A 17,306-nucleotide genomic window follows, 5' to 3' on the forward strand; every position below is an offset into this window, starting at 1 on the left:
TAATTGAAATAATTGGTATAGGTTTAATTTACAAATGCTAAATAATTTTTTCTTATAACTATCTTTTTATACACTTTAGTAGTTTAATCGGTAATATAATGATGACACTCTCTCTCTCAAAAAAAAAAACATAAACAAAATTGATGGCAAACATAGCTCAATATTTTTATTTTAACATACAATCATCAAAATCAGTATTATTGTTTTAATTTGTTATCATAGGTAATCGTAATTAATTACTTCACAATTACTTTTCTTACAAAATCATAAATTTGGATTATTTATTAGGTGGCTAAAGTAATAATGGTATATAGTATTCGAGTGTTGACATTAATGTTTTAGGTATGTATGGGGGTTAGAAAAAATTGTATAATGAAAAAAGTGCAATGTTTTGTGGTGCTCTTTTCGTAGTGGGATAAACTTGAAATTTGAACCATGTAGGTTCCCTTATTCGTAGGTGTCGCATGAAAAGTATGAATCTAGGAGTTGAAATTCATAACCCTTCATATTTTTTAGTTTTTGATATTTACATTTTATTTCGTACTTTTCCTATCATAAATTCCTATCATACTTTTCCTACAATAGCATTGATTTGGATTCTTTATTAGGTGGCTAAGGTAATACCTAATGGTATTTGATTTTCGTTATAATAAATAATAATATTGGAAATCTATAATTAACTCAGATTAAAAGTATGCCTAAGTACAAACCTATACTGAGATTGACTATTTATCTAAATATCTTGCAAATACTTTACTGTGAATCACGATTATTAAATAATTCTTAAAGAATTTCAACTGCTAAATTCATATTTTGCATGCGATATATACCAATACTTATGGAACCAACGAGCTTTTCATTAATTGTATTTTATTGATGAATCCGGTACCTTCTATTTATATTTTAAAAATACATTATTAAAAGCAATACAAATATGTAAATTAATTTCCTTAGAAATAATGGCTGACACTTTCCAACATATACAATAATGTTAGTTTACACTAAATTCAAATTTAACAAATTCATTCATGATGACCTAAATAATGTCGATGTTCACTCAAAAACTATTATTAAAGTTTTAATATACAGGAACTAATTAAAATAACTTCTCAGTTTTTTTTTCATTTTAATGTAAGACCGTTTTTGAATAACTTTTTTAGAATTACTGAGAGATAGGTAAAAAACAAAAAAAAAATAATATACCAATATCATTGTACGAATAATATTGTTCTATGAAGAACAATTATATTTTCAATAGCCAGCAGCTAATCCTCGTGGTACACTTTTTGCCTTTATATTTAATAAGTTACAATAGAATTTATGAAACTTCACATGACATAGTTTTACTTAAATAAAAGTTATAATATTTATTTAGAAATTTGAAAAGTTATTTTTTTTTTTTGGGTCTTTTATGATGGTCCATAATTGTATAATATACATTCCCATAAAGTTTTCTAATATAATAAACAGAAGTGGAGTTGCCAAAATGCAACTTTTAATCTGTGGACTTTGTTGTTAAAATCTTTCAGAATACGTTGTCATAATCTAGAAACCGTTCAAAAAGAAATTGCATTGTATTTGTAATCCCGATAAGTTTGATATTATCGGCTTATGGTTTTGATGTGAAGTGCACAAATATAATATAATAATATATATTTTATGCTCTGTGTTTTATTTTCGTAACTTAAAATCGATATAAGTAGGTATATTATATAGGTACGTACAGTGGTGTCATTTGAGGGTAGCAGGGTGGGAATTTGCTCCCCCCCCTTGTAATTAGTGGGCTGCTGTTGGTCATAGTGTCAATCATAAGTATTTGCTCTTCATATAGTAATAATAAGGGATACGATAGATGCAAAAAAAATGTGTTCTATTTAATCGAGAATAATTCAAATTTATATATCTGACACCACCCCATCAATTTGGACTCAAGGAAAATACATGTAAATGCGTATAAATTCTATCCTTAGTAATAATATAAAACTAGTTACTCAACTTTAAAAAAAAATTAACATCAAAAAAAGTATAAAACAAATTTATTCAACTAAACATTTTTAATAACACTGATAGAAGCGGCAAGTTACTTAACTAATTACCTATGTATGTTGATTTTGCATCAACTATAAGTACTAAAGTTGGCTGGATGCGTTAAAGAAACATTCAAAGTACGACCACATCAAGAACTCGTCAGGGACTCAACCATTAAGTAGGTACCAGTGTGCCCCTTCGACGAACCTCTGGAAGGCGATTGGATAGTAAACGCCAGGACCATTTCCACAAACTCGCCAGTCGTGATCGTCGTCGCCGGGTCAGATGAGTGCAAATTGGCAGCATATCAGAAATGCACCGAATGCAGGGAGATTTAATGTTATTCCGCTCACTCCTAGTGGTTTTAAAAACACAGCTATTAATTCTATCAGATAATGTTGTCCAAGCCATCCCAAGTAATCGGATGTTGGACTAAGAAAGGTCTTTCTGAACGCCTCCTAACTCTCAAGACCGCTTCTTTCCCTACTGTTGAAAAGAAAAAAACAAATAATGTACATGATGACAACTAATGATTATTATTTCTAATTTTCTTATTGATCTGAATCGATGTTTCAAAGACCGGCAGTAATGTAAATTAGAGAAATATAAAGAGATATATAATTATTTTATCATATTAAATGATATCTTTTTTTAGACGATAGAACCTTTCAACAACATAACACTACAACAGTAACGCCATCTGAACAACCATTAAATGGTTTTTTTTTAATTATATTATATTATTTTAGACTCAAGAATCTAGATTAACCAAAAATGGAAAAAAAGAAACGTTTAGCCTGCACACCGTGACAACATTTAACGGTCGGAAGTATAAGATTAACATCAAAGGAATTTTTCATTAATTAGTTTGCGTCTGTCTATTATTATAATATTATGCAACTTTCTTACTCGGTATTTACAATCCTCTTCTTCAACTTTTGCACATTCCGCGTCCATGCATTTAGCTAGAAAGAGAAAACCGTAACCGTAAGACTTAATGTCAACTTAATATAAAATTAAATGTTTAGAGTCCATACCGTTTTCTTCGGCACAGTCCATTTTTCTAACGAGTCCTTCTAATAATTCAGGTCTTGCCAACAGACGGAAATTGTGTGGGTACAGTTTATCAAACGACCTAATCATTTCCTCATCTATGTCCAATTGTGTTCTTTCGTGTTCGTGAATAAACCTGCAGAAACCAAATGAATCTTATTCATCATATGTACGACGCGGTGCATCCGAGTTTTTCCTTAACACTCGGAGTTAATTACAGATAGTATGCTATTTGGATCCCAAATTAGTATAGGTAAGTACTACACTAGTTGGATCACTGATTATATTATATATTACACTAGTTGGGTCTCAGGTTATTTTAGGTAAGTAATACAAAAGAATCAAAATATAAAATACGATTAAAAAATATAACTTTTGTGTAATTCAAAATTAATTTAATTAGGTATTCTCTCAATTATGGGTGTATAATCTTAACATTTCACTTTGTATCGCATATAAATCTCTGCAAAAGAAATAATTAGTTGATTTGATTTTGAAAAATGTATATCTTATACGTTTTTACCAACACAAAAGTGATTTTTAACATTTTTGTGTAGTACATACCAAAAAGTAGGACCCAACTAGTGAAGTAGGAACCTAAAATAATTCGGAGCCCAAGTAGTTTAGGAATTTTAATTTCGGGACCCATCTCGAATGCAGATGGTGTACAAAACTATGTAGGTAATCTCATTAGTCATTATTATTGCTCGACTTATTAATCAATATCTTAAAGTTACGTTAAATCAATGCACCAATCTTATTCGAATTTCATTACAGTTATTTAACTTAAAAAATTGTGAGACATTTTTTTCAAGACTACACGCCATGAACAACGAGCGTTGACAATAAATTATAATTACCAATCGATACACAAATCAGAACCAGGTATTGTGTCGCCCGTTAATAAACTTTTTTCGTTCCATTTGAAGTGCGTCGTTATGTTAACCATTTCTTGATACGTGGTAAGTATTTTGCAAAAGTCCCTTTTCTCTTCGAATTTGCTGCAGGTTAATAAATTTAAAAAATATTAATATTGAACGAAATATTATATTATTTGTGTACCTAATCGTTTATTTACCTTCCTATAACGCTCAACGATGACGGTCTTTGAATCGGCGACGAGCTTGTCTTCCTTCTGCGAAATCAAAGGTCACAAACAACAATATTATTAATATCGAGGTACGATAAATAGGTATAACAATATTATTAACGTAAACGGTTATCATACTTGGAAGGGATTTTAGGAGGGGCCACGTGAATTCCGGCCAGAGACCTTTCCCAGTCTAACGGGATGGCTTGGACAGGATTTTCTGGTGGAATTGATAACGAGTCGTGTTTGAAAAACCACTCATACAGTGGTTCGTCGGACTGAGCGTAATAACACTGAAGCCCCGCATTCGGTATTTCCTGATAGGCGGCGAATTGACGTTTATCGTCCGACACGGCCGTCATGATTGGCGGGTTGAGAATGATCGGTCGGCAAGACGGGTCACCGTTGTAAAAAATGTTCCTAGCGTTTACGATCCATTCACCTTCCAGAGGTTCGATGACGTCTGGTGGATACTCGTTGAAGGGGCACACCGGTACCGGATGGTTGAGTCCCATGACGAGTAACTTGACGTAGTCGTACTTGAGCGTCTCGTTCGGATGTTTTCTTAACTTGTTCAGCCAAGTCGAGTACTTTGATACGACTGTCGATGGAAACACGTTCCACACGGCAGGCATTAAAAAAAAAGATAACGATCAAATATTATAATAATGATATTATGTCTAAATATATCAAAAAATTATTATTATTATTATTATTATAATTCCGCAGAATATTAATTTGTATTAATATTAATAAATTTGTCCTGGGTAATCGCGTTTGACTAAATTAACTGAATTTTAAAACTATCATAGCATAGGTACTTAAGTTAAACGTAATTTAGTTGAAAATAATTATTTATTTTTCAATTCGCTTACCATCCGTGTCATCTTTTCTGAGTATTACTAACTTGACTATTCGGGCATAAAATTCAAACCTATCAGATAAATTACTTTTGGAGTTTCCCTTTGACGTCGAACTGTCTTTTTTGATCGAATTACTTCTTGTATTTTTTGACATTTTTAAAAGTTAATTGTGTGTGTGTATATTAAGCTTAATATATTATAATTTTGTATAAATCTCAGAATAAAATTGAATTTTATGACTGTTTATGAATAACGTAAATCAACATCCGTTACCTTAGCAATTCATCACACCGTTGGCAATTCAATTTCATTTTTTAGTGTAATTTTTTGTGTTAAGTTTCCACTTTAGCTATATTTGAAAACTTAGCATCATTTTAAATTATGAATTCCATATAAAGTCGGATATACAAAGCTGGTTGAAAAGTAAATAAATTGTTTTTCATTTTGTTATGTACACTCATTCGAGAAAATTGAAATGTCACCAAATAAATATCAAACCTCACGGAACCTGCTGCGTTCGTTTAGCATAACTGTTTTTCAACTATATATATTATAGAGGATTATTCAAATTTTAAATCATATTCTAAATGTAAACGTGGAACGCATGGGTGGATAGGTTTACAGGGAAATCAGGAATTTCCCTTTTTGAATACTCCGTATTTGGGCATTTTTTCATCGTTTGACCGAATAATGCATTGCTGGTAGAATGCATGGACATATGAAGTATGAATCATAGTAACTACGAAGCCTATACGGCTAAACGAGAATATTATATTATTATGATCAAATGTATTGATATTATACAATAGAAATTATAAAAGAGATTTAATTCACTTTAATAATAGTAAGGTACTTCCCCTGTGTAATTTGCACCAAAATCAAAAAACAAAATTCACGCCTCTTTTTAAAGTTGTAATTTTTAACACATAAAACTAGTTAAAAATATGTTTTGCCATCGTATTATAATTTACGCAATCTTGTAACTACAAAAATTGTAATTTGTGCCAATTTAAAATAATAAATAATAATTATTTTTTAAACTTATTCATATTTATTTTATTCATAAATCAAGTTCATTTTAACAGGTACATACATTTCAAGAAAAATATTAAAATCTACATGAAGTAAAATAAAAAATGTTATTTAACTGTGATTTTAGACCTACGTACTTTTTGTATGAATTAGTAATTTTAGTTAATAATAAAATATGTATACAAATCAGGAATATTATAATCAATTGTGCTTTGTGCATGTTATTAATTCACGTTTTATGTGCTGTAACTGATGTCAGCTCGGTTCATTTATCAGGTAAATATTAAATTCCAATAATTGAAATTTAATGTGCGGTACAAATGGATGATACCGTATCGGCTCCCGCTGGACGTTAATGAGTCCGTATCGGCTCCGGGTCGATATTCCTTGCCGTCCGTTGAATGCCGTATTGCGTCCGGTTTCGATAACGAATTTTTTGATAGCTAGGTAGTTAATCACATATGTATAGTTATATGAAATTACAAAATATTATTTAGTTTAGTTTTATTGCGTAGTGTACTGCGTCTAAGCATATTATTGTATATAAAAAAAAATTTTAAGTCAACACAATTTTTTTAAGTCTATAAAACTTTTTTTTAAAAGTCAACACAATTTTTTATTTTAAACGCCAACAACATTTTTAACCATGTCTAGAGAGAATTTCTTCTCGCTGTAGCCAGTCCTCAGCCTGTAAATGGGAAGGAAAATGTTGTTGATTGGGAGCCGATACGTCCATACCACTGGCATCGGGTCGGAGCCGATACGGCCACCTTCAAATGAAAGGAAGGAGCCGAAACGGACAAACGGGAGCCGATGTGGATACTTCCAAGGAAATTACCAAAATTAATATTATTTACTATATAGATGTGGCGTAAATTGCATGGTTTTTTTAAAAAAAATGCGTTATTTATTATTTGTGTTACAAAATAGGTTCTCAAGAAAAAATAAATTAATAAAATAATATCTAAGAGTTAATTGCTGATTAAAAAGTTAAAACTTAAAAAAAATTTATGTTTATATGAAAATTGTTGTGTTATATTCAATATAATACACTCTATTTTGAGTTTAAAAAGTAATACAATAAGACGTACTGGCTTAAAAATATGGTGAAGTCGATAAATTCGAATCGATCATAAACAGAATAGCATAGCAACCAAATAATTGTATGAAATACAAATAAATGTAAAATAAATTGTTTACTAATTAAAACAGACGACGATACACCAGCGGACTAATGGAAAATATGTCTTACACGTGCAATGTATGTGACAAGTCGTTCTCTGTAAGTGGCAATTTGACAAGACATGTACGCATACACACTGGCGAAAAACCGTACACATGCAATGTATGCGACAAGTCATTCTCTCAAAGCAGCAATTTGACGTTACATCGACGCACACACACTGGCGATAAACCGTACGCGTGCGATGTATGCGACAAGTCGTTCTCTGTAAGTAGCCATTTGACAACACATCGACGCACACACACTGGCGAAAAACCATACGTGTGCGATGTATGCGACAAGTCATTCTCTCAAAACAGCAATTTGACGTTACATCGACGCACACACACTGGCGAAAAACCATATGCGTGCGATGTATGCGACAAGTGGTTCTCAGAAAATAACAGTTTGACCAAACATCGACGCACACACACTGGCGAAAAACCATACGCGTGCGATGTATGCGTCAAGTCGTTCTCTCAAAGCAGCAGTTTGACGTTACATCGACGCACACACACTGGCGAAAAACTGTACGCGTGTGATGTATGCGACAAGTCGTTCAGCCAAAGTGGCCATTTGACAGCACATCGACGTATACACACTGGCGATAAACCGTACGCGTGCGATGTATGCGACAAGTCGTTCTCTGTAAGTGGCCATTTGACAACACATCGACGCACACACACTGGCGAAAAACCATACGCGTGCGATGTATGCGACAAGTCGTTCTCTCAAAGCAGCAATTTGACGTTACATCGACGCACACACACTGGCAAAAAATCGTACGCGTGCGATGTATGCGGCAAGTTGTTCTCTATAAATAGTAATTTGACAGTACACAAGCAGACGCACATGGCACCTTAATGAGATTGATTAAAGATCTATGATTCCATGTTAAAATAGGATAAATCATGTTAACATATTATTATGTAGCACTGTGAAAGTGTTCAATTTTAGTCATTTCTTAATACTAATTTGCTAACTTGTCATATGCATAAATAAATACTACATTTCGTATTTTTGAATGTTTTGTTGCCAACATTTTGTAATTTATTATTTTCACGTATTATTACACCGCAATTATTATGATATCTGACGCGAGCCGTGAGCCGAGCGCCCAGTCCCCGAGCCCCCAGCTCTATCGAAAATGTTATCGATTAATAAATTAGCTCCGGAGCAATAAATTTCCACGGCGTTTTAAAAATTTAGTATTGGTGGAAAATATAAGATGATTAAGATACAATTCCAAAATTATAATAGAAATAATATCAGTATTTGATCACCCATATAGTCGTGTCACATAAAGTGCGTTTCATGTAAGTGCGTATACCTAGTTTCTATTTTTTTTTAATAAGGATATAACAATTATTTTATCAGAAAGAGGCAAAGAATTGACCCTAGTGAATTCATACAAATATAAATTAATTGGAGAACGAAGAAAAGATAATCTTTTAAGATGGACTAGATGGAGGTGAACCAATAATAAATGTTCAGTTCAAAATGTAAAATGGCAACGTTGTAGTGTTTTTTATGCTCAATCTTGTAGGTTATCTTTTATGTTTCAATTTTCTTTGATACGCTGACAATTTTGCTCAATCGTGTCGTAAAAAAAGTGTTTTATGCTCAATCGTGTGTCAGCTGATTATTCTAATTAGATTTTTTTTATTAAAATATAGATTTTTTATTCAACTACCTAGGCTTTTTATTTAACTAGGTTTTTATTATTCTAATTAGATATACTTATTAAATTAGATTTTTTTTTATTTATTATATATTTTTAATTCAACTTGGCTTTTTTATAAAAATAGATTTCTTATTCAAGTAATTTTTTTAACCATATTAGATTTTTTATACAGCTGTTTTTTTATTCAAATAGGTTTTTGTTTATTAAACTTATATATTATTTTTAAAAAATGGACTTCTTATTCAACTGAGATTCATCCAATTTAGATTTCAGATCTTCAGGAAAAGATTTTTTTATTCTATTTAGACTTCAAAAATAAATAAATTTTTTTTTAAATTTTTGATACATTTTTATTTTTTTTTCATATTTTTATTTTGTGTCTTTCTAATAAAATAAAAATCTAATTTTAATAAGAAATCTAAATTTGACATAAAGTCTTATTCAATGAGTAGATCTAATTTAAAAAAAAAATGGCCTAGTTGTATTGCTTAAGCTGATTTTGATAATTTAAAGAATAAAAACTGTGATAATAACTAAAAGCAATGTTTAAAGTAGGTCTCAACCAACTTTAATTTAAGTAATACTTTTTATTTTCAGCCAAAGTCTCGTTATGAATCTGAGTTATAAATCTCGTTATGAAACATTTGAGTCACTAATTCTTAAGCATCGACTATAAATACGGGCCTTTATCAGTATCTGTGAGTGTAGTTTCTGGTAGTAAATATTTATCTAGTTGGTTTTTCATAGATTTGAATCTTATTTAGCATTCAGATGTTTCCGTTTGGGCAGTGAAATTTTTTTATAATATATACGCAATGGTGATCGCAATGATATACATTCAATGACTAGGTAGGTAATGACTCCAAATACCTAGTCGAAAAAACGAAAACCGAAATCCATTATACCATAAAAGTGACGAGCCCCTAGGCTTGTATTTTCAATGTAAGCTTAAAAGTGAATTTATATAATTTATTAAAATATTTGTTAATGTTTAGTTAATATATAATATGGTTTCTTTTATACACTACCTATAACTATATTATATTTGTATTGGTATAGCTTAATGTATATGTTTAGTAGTGTATTAGTAGAATACAAAGGCGGGCAAGTTAATGAAAATAATTAACTCAAGTCAAGTACATTTTATTCGTTTCTATGGTGATAAACAAAGCGTTAGAAAAAATCGGTTAGAAAATAAAATATCGGCAGTTTTTCCCGTTGCATTAAAAAACTATTGAAAAAATCGAAAGTGACCTTTTTAATGTACCATCTTGATCCATATTGCTAAAATATAAGATATTATATGTTGAAATCGAAGTACTCCTTCCGATAGAAATGTTGTCAACAGGATAAAAAAAATAAACATCATCGTAAGACCACTTCAACCAATACAATCAATTACTTTTTTTAAATTTATATGTGGATCACATAAATAGGGACTGTATTCTTAGAACAAATTTATTGAATTTTCAACGTAATGTACAATATGTATGTACCTATTTTACTTTACATGATCATCAAAATATTTAAACTATATCAATACATCCCAATTATAATTTAACAATTTTTTTTGTATAAAGAACAATTTAGGTCATATACTTACTATTATGCCTATCTAATCTACTAAAATATATCTATTTACAAAATTATTTTATCAAGAAAAGTTACAAAAATGTTTGTATTATTATGGTATTGGATTATTTTTATTTTTATTTTAGTAAAAGTATTTTACGTATAAATCCATAAAAACGAAAAATTTAAAAACATTTTAACTTGATGGATTATTTTCAAATTAACTGAGGAAAGTTAAGTTGCTTCAACTGTTAATTAAACAGTTTAAAAAATATATAACTTTTTAACTTACTTTTACTTTATAACTAGTTAATGCTCACCTTCGGTATAATATTATATAGGTACTAAACTACCTAATACTATACTACCATAGAAACTAGTTATTTAGAATATATTAAGTATAGATGTAAAGCATTTTATTTTTACATTTATATTGTATTCTGTATACCTAATAACAGAACTGTATACATTAATTTTATATATTTATGTATAATATACATAATATATGTATCTAATTTATGTACAATACGTGTATATGAAAACGCAGAGGACTGAGGTGCTCTATAATATAAAACTCATTAGTTGTGTACCATCACGCGCCTGCTCTGATGCGGTGAATATACGCCGGTTCAAAAGGACGGAGTCGGTAGAGCGATCCCATTAAAACCCCGTCGTCGGAGATACTATAAAGATATATTCTTATGTTTTAAGATCCCTGCAAGCCCCACGACCACCCGTGTCCCTAGGCATCCCTGGGCGACCTTTTCCACGGCTGCAGAACATGGCCGAATTTATAAGCAGCTCCCTTTATATTTTAGTTTTTCCTTCCCCTCTACTCCACCCGTCCGCGCCTAGCTGCTCCTACACATTGCATGTCCACCCTACCACCCACCGACTATCTACCCCGATGATTCAGCGCTCTCCCGCAACCCTGTTTGCCCGGACTTGTCGTTTTTTCCCGGGCGCGCGCGTACCTACAAAATAATAATATAAAACTCCAGTCAGGGCGGACCCTAAAAACATATACAGGATGATTCTAGATTCTCTGTTTACAGAAGAGATTTACTGTTTGAGTATGATAATATCTAATTATGTTAGTGACTGAAAATATAATACTATTTTACATTTTGAGAGTACCTACGGGATTTGAAGTGTAGTTTTAATTACCTACTATATTGATTAGTACTTAAATTTATATTTTATTGAAAAGTGGGTACCCGCATACGAGGCTTTTTTGTCCGTTCGTCATCAGAAAGTGTCAATAATCGTGTCACATATAAAAATAGTGGGTTGGAGGTCAACCTATATCAATATCAATATAATATCAACAATATTATTAGTATAATATTATAATAAAGCAGTATTATGTTTAAGGACAGTTGGCAATTGGGCACATTTTATCTTCCTGCTTCGTATACAATATTTATTATTACCTGGGTATTTTTGCAAAGAAAGAAAATATAAAATTTTCAATATTTCCTATAAACGAAACAACTATCTTAAGTTCCTTGAAAAACCTCGCATTCGCAAGACACAAAATAATATGTTTTCAATTACACTCACTAACACTCAACCTTACATGAGCTCATTCCAAAAGTATATACGGGAAACTAAAACACCCTGTATATGTTATCCTAGTCGTGCAGTAACAGGGTATGGATAAATAAAAAAAACAGATGGAAAAAAACTTTTTATAAAAAATAAAGCACGCTCGTACACGCACACACACATTGGCACGTCATATAAAACATAATACAGATGTAAGTGTATTATACGGGTGATGGGTTTACTGTTCATGTAAACATATAGACATATTATATAGTAGGTACAAACACAATACAATGTATATTAGAGGTGGTACGTGCCACGAACAAAATAAATATTGTACGGCTTTGTGCGATGGCAGGAAGACGAAACGTTGCATTTATTACATCCTTGGTGTTGCATATATTAATACAATTGTAATTTGTAGTAAATACCTGTGTAAAGCGAATTTTGTTATTTAATTATATATATTTAAAAGGGATTTATAAAAGCCTAAGGGCTCGAAAAAAGGCAGTTATCAATTAATAAATGAAATAAAATAAAAATCGAATTTTTGTTTTCATTGTCTATAATTTTCTTTTTTTAAAATTTAAAACAAAATAATGTAAGTACATAGGTACCACGCATTATAATATTATAGTATACAGGTTAAAATTAAGCGTACTTCTATATTTAATATTATATAGTATTTAGCTAATATTAATTAAATATCAGAACAATAGACAATAGTACATAAATACATAATATAATGTCACAATTCTTGACACATAATATGATGTTCGACATCTTTTAGCTTCTTTGATAGATTATTATATTTTTATGTTGTATATTAATATATTATAATACTCTCAACTCTGCTTTTATTATAAGTAAAACAAATAAAGTCAATGGTGGAAAAAGCATGGATTCCTTGCAAGGGGTTGCCATCTTCGGCTACGTGCTATACAGCTGTATGTATATTATACAATTTATATAATACAAACAACCTATTTATACCCTACCAAACGTACGATGCAGAAAAATAGTTTAATAAAAATTCACTTAGGTACTGTGGCTATCAGCTATTTTTAGTAAAACACCACCAATAAACCTTCAAACAGTTTTCATTATTTAATTTAGGAGGTAAAGGTATAGAATGTGTCTGATTTTCTCGTCAGAGGAATATTATAATATAAACAAATAAGGTACCTAAACTGTTAGGTATGTAATTTGTCCCTACACAAACAACTCGTCTCCATAGATATTTGGACTATACATTTGTATGCAGTTATATCTTATACAGTAGTCAGAATTTTTAAATGTCATAAATTTTATGTGTACCAACGTGTATATTAGATTGGAATAGTTGCAAATAAAAAAAAAATCATTTTCAATAACCGACAAAATAAAATTGTATCTACATGGTAAATCAAAAAAAGTATATGATTTTGTGTATATTTTTAAACTGCGTATAATATATTTGGATATAATATAATATGACGTGCTCATCATACTATGCAATATGATTATAATGTTTGAATACGATTTAATTATTTTCATATTTTTTTGAGCATTTCACAATACGTTCGTTATAGCTATAGTCTTATAGACTATATGTATACAGTTTCACCCTTTTATTGTCCCTGAAAATGTACTCGACAATATAATATAATACGCGTATATAGTGTCGGGTACCGGATGCGTAATGTATAGTGTATACAACTAAACTATTTGACAGTATATCGCATATAATATTAAATAAACAACGAACCCACTGACAGAAATCGTTTATTTTTTATAGGTTTTTCTGAAATTCGATACCAATATATTTTTATTGTATACATGTATCTATAGGTTCGTTTTTGTGTAGAATCATCTGAAATGTTTGAGAATTTATTTTATACGACCGTACGTCTGTACACTATAGCTAGTCTGTGGGACTAGGTCGGAATAGGTACGGAATAGGTCACAAATACTTTTTGGCAATATTATATAATATGTGTTACTGAATTGAATATCATAATTCATATTACCTAGCTATAGATATTATACGTAATAAAAATAATGTGAGACATTCGATTTTGTTTCTCTTTCACTTCAACGATTCGATTCGTGTTATATTAGTTATATATATATGGATGCATGTCAATTGATAGCAATAAGTAATAACAACAACAAATTGTTACTTGTTAGTTAAAGGTTATTATGAATACCTAACAGCTATAAATTATAATACATTAGTTTGATTAGTAGTTGATACTATATATACCTATCAGTTCTCCATTATAAAGTACCCATAACAAGCCTTTATTTGATTTAAATAATGAACAATAATATTAAGAATGTTACTAGCTTTAGCGTTTATACCTAACACCTAAGAATGATTTTGTTATTAATTTGTATAATCTTTTAATAGAAAATAATAATAGAAATTAAAGGAATATTAGAACTCTAGTTAGATTATTTTGAAAATATATGATAATAGGTAAATTAGACAGACAAAGAAAAATAAAAGTATAAAATAACTAAAAATTTTAATCTGTTTTTTTTTTAAGAATATATCAAAATTTTTTTTTAATAACAAATTATTCAGTCAAAGGTTTGCTCAGCTGTTTTACGCCAATTTTAGGTGGTCTTATAATAATATCTGCCTCAATATGTCATTTCATTTGAGCTTTAAAGAAAGAACAAAATACAAATCGACTCAAAATTAAGCAATTTAATTTGGTAATGGACTTCCTAATAATGAAAATTAGGTACTGGGATGGAGTTATGAAAATATAAAATGTGATCTTTACCTAAATATAATGATTAAAGGATTATTCTTATGATTGTCTTCGTAGAATAATCTAAACTCTATAATTATTAATTTTCAACTGCATATTTAATTTTTACTCAATTATTATTTTTTTTGAATTATATTGGTTTAAATTGATTATGTATTTTTTTTAATTTGTAGGTATACCTTCGTATTTTGTCTATTTGACATCTAAATAATAATATTATGCATTTTTTTAGCCATTATAGTTTTAAGATCAAATGTTATTTCGATAAATTGTCGTTTTCGAGTACCTAATTGACAGGGGGTACCGTTATATATCTATACCTGTATAGGTAATCCATTTATAATATTATGTATAATAAATTATTACATTATTTATGGATTTATAATTTTATTTAACTATATGTTTTGTCGTTATAACCAGTTTATTTTTTAAAAATATTATTCTTGGGTACCTATATTATTACATTTTATACATATAATGACATTTTGAAATACATTGTTTTCCGCAAAAATAATTCAACTTACCGTGTGACTTACATTAAAAACAATGTGAATATATGATTAAATAATTTAAAGCCATAATTTTGTTACAACACAAATACAATGTAGATACACATACTTCGATTATTTAAATACCAAAAACATTGCATTTATAATTAATAGTAATGCCCAGTAGTAGGCCCCCGCTGGATCCATCCCTGAATCCGTCCCTGGGTACAAACGGCACCTATAGGTACAATACTGCCGAGCGGTTACCTACTTTCCCACCTTTTTACTTCATATTTGGGCCGGTCTATAGGAACTTCAGAGACTGGAACCAAACCTAAAAGAACCGGTTCTGAAAGTTGGACCTAGAACCTTTAAAAATATCAAGATCCGGAAACGGAACCAAAACCTTTATTTTAATAAACAAAGTAGGTACCGGAATCGAACCGGAATTTTTAAATTAAATTGGTTTTTTTAGGTTCAAAAATAAAATAATTTTATTAATCATGATTGAATGGTATTACTGTTTTGTGTATAAACTATGTATGATCATATGAGTTTTCTAATATTTCTCATACTATTAATTATTAAACCTGCATTCCTGATAAGTATTTAAAACTATTATACTTTTCGGTACCTAAATTATCTGGAACCGGTACCAAAATTATTTGGAACTGATACCTTTATTTTTTTTTATCAAAAAACCAGAACCGAACCGGAACAGTTATTTTATTTTTGGAGAACTAGTACCGGAACCGATACCGATAAATTCAAAAGGTTCCAGTCCCTAATATAGGAATACTGAATATAATACTTCACCAATTTTAAACCCTGGTCTTTCACTTGTTCAAAAGAAAAAATGAATTACTCCAAAAGTTTCAAATATAGCACCATTAAATATTGTAATTTGTTGGCAAAAATTATACATTTATTAATTATTAGATAAAACAACCTGTATGCATTTTATTCATGTGAATTCAACATTTAAACAGTTACCTGCCTGCCATCATATAATTTTTATTATATTACACGGATTTTTGACCATTTATGTTAAGTAGGTATATTTGTGTCTTATAATGACAATGTTTTATATATTATTGTGTTAGGTACTTAGGTACTGTAATTAATATCATGAATTGCATAATATTATATACTTAGGACGTAGGTAGTACCTATAGTAAACATTAAAGTGTATTAACATTAATTATTGTATTCTAGATTTTGAATGCATAAATTAAACTTAATGTTTTTAATGAAAGCAGACTGATATTTTACCGAGATATTTTCGTGCATTATTGATTTTAACGAAAACCAGCCGGGAAATGCTATGCTGGCTTAATAGTTAACCACGTCATTGAATAGGTTACTGTAATGGATGTGTACAATTTGAAGTTTGAATTCAATAATAAATAATTGTATACGCAAAACGATTATGAACGGAGACAGTTTGTCAGCCTCAATTTCTAATAATATACAATGTTCTAGGTATAATATAATATGATTACCATCAATTGTTTATTTTTGTGTAAGTATTACGGTATTTTGAACTAATTATTACAAAAACATCGCCTATAATATACCGTATAATATTATGTACTATACTACTATTATATTATGTTTGATTATTATAATATTATAGAATATTATATATTATTGTCATTAATTTTGAAATCAAGTTGAACGGTATGTAAAGGACTATGATTTAAATTGTATCTAAATATTTTACAATTTGATATTTTGATTGTATATTGTGTATAGAAAATAATAATAAACGTAATGACGAAAAGTGTCGAGTCCCTACGACGAATATCATTTGAATTACAAAAATAATACTAATATCATATTTGTTTTCGTTAAAATATAAGAATAATATCATCATTTTTCTAAACTTCAATGATTGTCTATAAAAAAAATGTGTGTATGATATATTTTCAATATTTTTGATTGTTATAAGAAAATCTTATAAG

At 29.6% G+C, this 17,306-nt stretch overlaps 2 protein-coding genes across 2 annotated transcripts; one reads left to right on the forward strand and one right to left on the reverse strand.

Moving 5' to 3' along the window:
- Positions 1-2,149: 2,149 nt before the first annotated feature.
- LOC132953788 (uncharacterized) lies at positions 2,150-5,188 on the reverse strand. Its single transcript, XM_061026129.1, has 7 exons — positions 5,047-5,188; positions 4,310-4,772; positions 4,160-4,216; positions 3,942-4,082; positions 3,066-3,217; positions 2,938-2,993; positions 2,150-2,383 (listed from the first exon to the last, which is right to left on the reverse strand). The coding sequence occupies exons 1-7, from the start codon at positions 5,186-5,188 to the stop codon at positions 2,378-2,380; spliced, it is 1,017 nt and encodes a 338-aa protein (XP_060882112.1). The 3' UTR covers positions 2,150-2,377.
- Positions 5,189-7,300: 2,112 nt separating this feature from the next.
- LOC132935462 (zinc finger protein ZFP2-like) lies at positions 7,301-10,099 on the forward strand (the record flags this gene model as incomplete). Its single annotated transcript, XM_061002023.1, has 2 exons — positions 7,301-8,060; positions 10,065-10,099. Coding segments are annotated over exons 1-2 (795 nt in total), but the record flags the coding sequence as incomplete, so codon positions are not given.
- Between the last annotated feature and the right edge of the window lie 7,207 nt (positions 10,100-17,306).

The sequence above is a fragment of the Metopolophium dirhodum genome, chromosome 1 (assembly GCF_019925205.1).
Source record: "Metopolophium dirhodum isolate CAU chromosome 1, ASM1992520v1, whole genome shotgun sequence".
Lineage (NCBI taxonomy): Eukaryota > Metazoa > Arthropoda > Insecta > Hemiptera > Aphididae > Metopolophium > Metopolophium dirhodum.

Coding starts and splice junctions, on each gene's coding strand:
- LOC132953788 (XM_061026129.1), bottom strand. CDS start 5,188: ATGTCAAAAAATACAAGAAGTAATTCGATCAAAAAAGACAGTTCGACG. Junction 4,773..5,046: donor CAGAAAAGATGACACGGATG/GTAAGCGAATTG, acceptor TTCCATCGACAG/TCGTATCAAAGTACTCGACT. Junction 3,218..3,941: donor TCTGATTTGTGTATCGATTG/GTAATTATAATT, acceptor TGGTTTCTGCAG/GTTTATTCACGAACACGAAA.